Source organism: Helobdella robusta (genome assembly GCF_000326865.2).
Source record: "Helobdella robusta unplaced genomic scaffold HELROscaffold_26, whole genome shotgun sequence".
Taxonomy (NCBI): Eukaryota; Metazoa; Annelida; class Clitellata; order Rhynchobdellida; family Glossiphoniidae; genus Helobdella; species Helobdella robusta.
Window position 1 is genome coordinate 448,286 of NW_008704349.1, and position 5,567 is coordinate 453,852.

The following is a 5,567-nucleotide window of genomic DNA, read 5'->3' on the forward strand; positions in this document are numbered from 1 at the left end:
CAAAACTCTTTCAATCAAATAATAATCAATGGAACCAGAGCAGCCAGCCAGAGCAACCCACCTTTCCGTAAGTGCCCAACACCAACTCGGCTACTCCATCAAGGTCAAGGTCGACAGCCACCCCACACAAACAGCAGTCGTATAAATTGCTCTGCGCTAAAACATTAATCAGGGAGAAGCCCGACTTGAACACCCTCCTGTATACAACAGACTGTTCAAAGGCCGTCGTTATCAGCACATTGTAGTTGGCGATATCCTGATCGGTGTTGGGGTCTGCTGGCGAGTTAGTGATTGGGTCAATTATAATGTCGGGTAATAATTATGATAATTGTTACGATAATTATGGCTATTAAAATTACGAACGCTATTATTTGACCTGAGTGATAATTCAAGTTGAAGATGGTGAGACTTGTGATGACGTCATCGTGATCAGTTAGGTAGGTCTTCAGGATTTCTAATGTTAAATGAAGGAAGAAACGAATGAATGAGTAAATAAAAGAATAAAAAAATTAATTAATAGAGAAATAAATGAAGGAACGAACGAATGAATGAATGAATCATAATTGGTTGATCAAATGAACAAAATCCACAAACTATTTTCTTCCAGATCGACCACAAAAGCAAATGACCTTCCATCCCTGAGACCCACAAAGGTCAATCTCGTTTTTCTTCCCAGGTTCACACACTGCATGCACGTAGCGCTAAATAGGTCAAAAAATAATTGGGTCAAGTCATGAATAGTTTGAGAAAATTATTTTCAACGCTAACAATCCAGTGAATGTGGCAAATTCAGGGAAATATTCCTCCACATCTACTGCTGTAAAGTTATTTCTTGGGGACTGTGTGAAAATCAATCAATAAAGTAACCAATCAATCAACCAGCCAACTAATCAATCAACCAGCCAACTAATCAATCAACTAGCCAACCAATCAATCAACCAGCTAACCAATCAATCACCTCTTCGTAAACATGAATTTTTCCATCCAAACCAGAGAGTACAAAGACAGATTTTATGTTATCTTCACCTTTGAACACTCTGCCATAATGAAAAATGATTGAATCATTGTTGCACATTTCAATGAGTTGTGGAAATTACTAAGACTATATGAATAAATTATGCAAATTACTTAGCTTGAGTGAATAAATTATGTAAATTACTTAGCCTGTATTAAAAAATTATTTGAATTACTGACTCTGTGTGATATAACTGTAGTGGTACATACTCAAGCTTCAGTTGGCAACAGCCTTGAAAATAAAAAAACAATAAAAAGATTAATATTGACAAATATATTAATATTATGATATAATGACATAAATGTTTTTACTATTTTTGAGAAATTTTATGTAAAAATGTTATGTACAAATTAAATTGTCCACGTTGAAGTCAGCATCATCTGCATCACTTTCCTGGCTGTATATGTTCAAATAACTCTAAAATTATGATGGGGATAATAAAAAATATTAGATATATGCTTAATATTATAACTAAAATTTATGAAAGTTAGGTAAAAAAGTTAAGTTAGCATAAGCAACATTTCCATAGGCTTCATCTTTATCATTAGCAGCAGCTGAATTAATATCGTAATCTTACTTCTGAAGACTTAGTGAAAGTTATGCCAATGAATATCTTGCCACTCCTTGCTACCTGATTCATTGCATCTATTGACACCAGGTCACAATCAGCTAGACATCAGAGGTGAATAGTAAAACAGAAGTAATGTGTACAATAAATAACTCTCTAAATAGAAGTATTATGAAAAATAATATTCTTAAGGTTTAGTAACAATAATAAATTATTATTTAATTAATAAAATTAAATTAAGTAATTAATTATTAATAAGATTTAATTTGGAAAAAACGCAAAAAAATTATGAAAGTACCGGGTATTGGATTGAAGGGTATCGGTTTAATAATCGGTACATTGTGCTGCATATCGATGCAAAGCCCATTTCCGCGCAGTGGGGCCGCCAACAACTTCTTATCGCCGGACTTCAAATTAATAACAGCCAGTGAATAAACATTGCACTGAAAATCCAAACTACAATAATTCAACTCCTCATAATCGTCTTTAACTTTTGACGTCATTCTATTCTTTCAAATTTAAACGTTTTCGAGTTTTTGCAAAATTGAATGGACTGCAGCCCGGCACGATATTAATGAAAAGTTAACTTCGGCTAAAAAGTGTTGTGCAAGGTAATGTTTGATCCAGGAACTGAATGAAAGGTTAACTGGGGCCGCTACCAAAAACAAACGACACGAATTGTAATATTTCTCATACATAAAATAATCAAACAATGTATTTTTTAAAGTTTTTTGAAAGTAAATGTCAAGAAGAACGTCCAACCCAAGCTTGAAAAACTGCTATTTTCTGCAAGAAATGAACAAATATAAAAATTAAATAGATAATAACTACGAATAACGATTAAATAATTTATAAACGACAAATCAAAGTGAAAAAACTTTAAAAACAGCATCGAAAAACGAACTTTTTAACAATTTGAATGACATCTTCATCATTGAGGACGTGTTCCTTGCCAACCTTTTGGGGCTGATGTTTCACTGAGGACCCCCAAACTAAAGCGCTATAGAATTATTTAAAAGTCAATTATGAAATATCTAAATTAAGAAAATAAATTGATAAGATGAATTCATGAGAATATGTATCAAAACAGAATGATATGAATTGATGAGTAGCCAATGAATGTGAGTAGAATGATTCAATCAAACAACAAGAATTCAATCAACAAACCAATCAAATAGTCAATCAACCGACTAACTATTTAAACTCTTTGATAATGTTCCTATGAAGTTTATTACAAAAGTCTTCAACAGATTGATGTTCTTCTTTCAGGACAACAGGTGATGTATAATCGGGCAGTTGACCTTTGGGCTTCGTATAACTGGGTCAAGGTCAAATAAAATGATGTTAATGATGATGCAGATGTAGATGATGATGAAGATGACGAAAACAACGATGATGAAATCCTAACAAAATTTTAAACACATAAAAAAAATAAAATGAAAAAGATATCAATCAATGACAAACATACGCAATTATAAATACGACGAATAATAAGGTACGACTAACAGCCTAACGAGTCTTAGGTAGTTCCACATTTTTTCAAGAAGATCGTCAAAGTTCCATTTGTGATGGGCAGAGATTGGAACACAGTGGGGAATTTTGTAGATTATGTCCAACTCCTGGGGCCATTCAAATCAATCAATCAACCAACCAACCAATCAACTATCAAACCAACCAACCAATCAAATAACAAAGCAATCAACCGACCAACCTCAATAGATATTTGATCGATTTTATTCAGTACATATATGCACGGCACATACACTCGATTCCCTTCGATGACGTCTATCAGCTCTTCGGTAGTGGCATCATGTCGTAGTGTTACATCGGCATTACTGATCCTGTACTCGCCCAGAATAGCCTAGGTAGGAGTTTCAGTGGAAATTTTAACAATCTTTGTAGCAGTTTTAGCGCTATTAGTAATAACTTTAGTGACATTTATAGCGATTTAAATGCTGCAAGTATTTTTCAGTTGTAGTGCAGCAGTTTAAGCATTATTGGTATTTAATAATCTACATAAATGAAGATGGCCACATCAATGTAAGCCAGAGGAGCCTACTTTAACAGTGTCAATGTCGAGTTCTGATTGGGCAACAGTTGCAGTTAGGTTAATTCCGCCTTTGTCCTTTCTCTTGAACGTTATGTTTGGTGGGGTCTGCGATGATAATAATGACGAAGAAGATAATAATAATAATAATGATCATAATCAGTATCATCATCGTTACAGAACCTTATTCAATCTCAGTCCAAAGCCTTCCAACTCACTCTCAAGTATTCTCTTGTGCTGAAGTGGCTTCAAAACATCCAGGACTATGAAGACCAGACTGCATGTACGCGCCACTGATTGAATGAAAAAATGAATGAACGAGTGAAGGAATGAATGAATGGACAAAAGAATGGATGAGTAAAGCAAAAGTGAACGAATGCATTTGGACGTGGTGGCATATGAAACTAACCAGCGATGACTTGTTTTCCTCGTCCCTTCCCGTCCTTCGCACCCTCTATGATTCCAGGCAAATCTAGCAACTGAAAAAAATAAAAAATAGAATTAAAAATAAATTCAAATTCTTAGTAATTAAATTAAATTTTAAGTTTATACGAACATCATAGCCAACTAGTAAAAAACAGAAACATAAAAACTTTAAAAAAGATAAAATGTTCTATCCAGAATTCTATCTCCATCACATTCTTAAACTCCTAACTTGGATCTTAGCTCCTTTGTACTTAATGCAGCCGGGGACAGTTGTAAGTGTGGTAAATTCATAGGCTGCCACCTCTGAATACACACCAGCAAGATTTGTTAGCAAAGTCGACTTGCCAACTGATGGAAAGCCTGTAGTATATTTAAAATTATTATCATTAACAAGCTGCAAGAAAAATATAAACAACAATTAACCAATGAAACAATAATAAATTTTAAAAGTTGGATAACCAACCAACAAATCCAATTCTAGCATCTCCTGTTTTGGCAACATCAAATCCTTCCCCAGTGCCTCCACCTCCTCCCTTTGGTTCAATCAGTTCCCTTTTTAGTTTGGCCAGGCGGGCTTTTAGTAAACCTAAATGACCCATTGTTGCTTTGTTCTTCTGGGTCCTGGCCATCTGGTGGTTGAAAACATTTAAGGTCATGATTTTTTAATATTCTACAATTTATTTATAAAAAAATGTTGGTAGTGGCCGATCAAGAAAACAAGACACACGTTAAAATAATACAAATTGATAAACAAATAATATAATCATTATAATGATAATCAACACAAATTTAACAAGTTTGGAGAAAATTGCAAAAATAAAATTACTACTGACCTCATTCTCAATTTCGGCAATTCTTTCCAAAATACCCATTTTTACATTTAAACCCTATATAGTAACTTAAAAAAAAAATTTTAATAAAAAAAGAGGCGAATTTTAGAAAGAAAAAACCACGTAGATCACACCATCAACGGCCCAGGACGAAAATTTGTTGATGGTTAAAAGTTAATTTAACTTAACAAAGAACAGATATAAATTATTTTTAAAATAGTGTAATTTTCTTGTAACATTTATTCATCAATTTTTCTTAAAATCTTCAAAATAATAAAAAAATTAATAAAAATAACTAATATAAATTATTTTCTTTATCAAAATTTTTACAAAAAAATTCAATTTTTTCTATCAAAATCATCATAGTTATCCTCATCTTCACAATACTTTACATCATCAACATCTCCTTAGTTATATTTTTGCTTCAGCTGCTAAACATTATCATATATATATATATATATATATATATATATATATATATTATATTATAATATATATAAATATATATATATATAAATTAAGTGTATATTTATATAAATATATATTTATTACATACAATCTGTTTACATTGTTATAACACGTTCTAAAATGATGATAGGTTATGATGATGACGATGACGATGATGATGATGATGATGATGATGATGATGATGATGATGATGATGATGGTAGTGATGATTTT

At 32.4% G+C, this 5,567-nt stretch overlaps 2 protein-coding genes across 2 annotated transcripts in view; both read right to left on the minus strand.

The window, feature by feature from the left end:
* Positions 1-2,133, minus strand: part of HELRODRAFT_191874 (hypothetical protein) — a 3,382-nt gene extending 1,249 nt beyond the window's left edge. The window contains exons 1-9 of the mRNA XM_009019877.1: positions 1,882-2,133; positions 1,593-1,684; positions 1,363-1,432; positions 1,195-1,246; positions 959-1,037; positions 769-839; positions 595-701; positions 377-454; positions 62-276 (exon numbers count right to left, since the gene is read on the minus strand). Of these exons, the coding sequence (XP_009018125.1) occupies positions 62-276; positions 377-454; positions 595-701; positions 769-839; positions 959-1,037; positions 1,195-1,246; positions 1,363-1,432; positions 1,593-1,684; positions 1,882-2,086 (969 nt within the window). The 5' untranslated portion in view covers positions 2,087-2,133. The remainder of the gene's footprint in view (positions 1-61; positions 277-376; positions 455-594; positions 702-768; positions 840-958; positions 1,038-1,194; positions 1,247-1,362; positions 1,433-1,592; positions 1,685-1,881) is intronic.
* Positions 2,134-2,301: 168 nt separating this feature from the next.
* Positions 2,302-5,044, minus strand: HELRODRAFT_187046 (hypothetical protein). The gene is made up of 11 exons (XM_009019878.1): positions 4,890-5,044; positions 4,520-4,685; positions 4,286-4,416; positions 4,040-4,109; positions 3,814-3,923; positions 3,643-3,738; positions 3,295-3,444; positions 3,090-3,202; positions 2,779-2,901; positions 2,488-2,583; positions 2,302-2,369 (listed from the first exon to the last, which is right to left on the minus strand). Exons 1-11 carry the CDS (start codon positions 4,926-4,928, stop codon positions 2,363-2,365), a joined length of 1,101 nt encoding a protein of 366 aa, XP_009018126.1. The 5' UTR covers positions 4,929-5,044; the 3' UTR covers positions 2,302-2,362.
* Positions 5,045-5,567: the final 523 nt, after the last annotated feature.

Excerpts from the sequence above, each read along its gene's own strand:
- HELRODRAFT_187046 (XM_009019878.1), bottom strand. The coding sequence starts at position 4,928 with ATGGGTATTTTGGAAAGAATTGCCGAAATTGAGAATGAG. Across the intron at positions 4,110-4,285 it reads ACAAAGGAGCTAAGATCCAA|TTGCTAGATTTGCCTGGAAT; the intron begins GTTAGGAGTTTA and ends TATTTTTTTCAG. Across the intron at positions 2,584-2,778 it reads ATTATCAAAGAGTTTAAATA|CGCTTTAGTTTGGGGGTCCT; the intron begins GTTAGTCGGTTG and ends ATAATTCTATAG.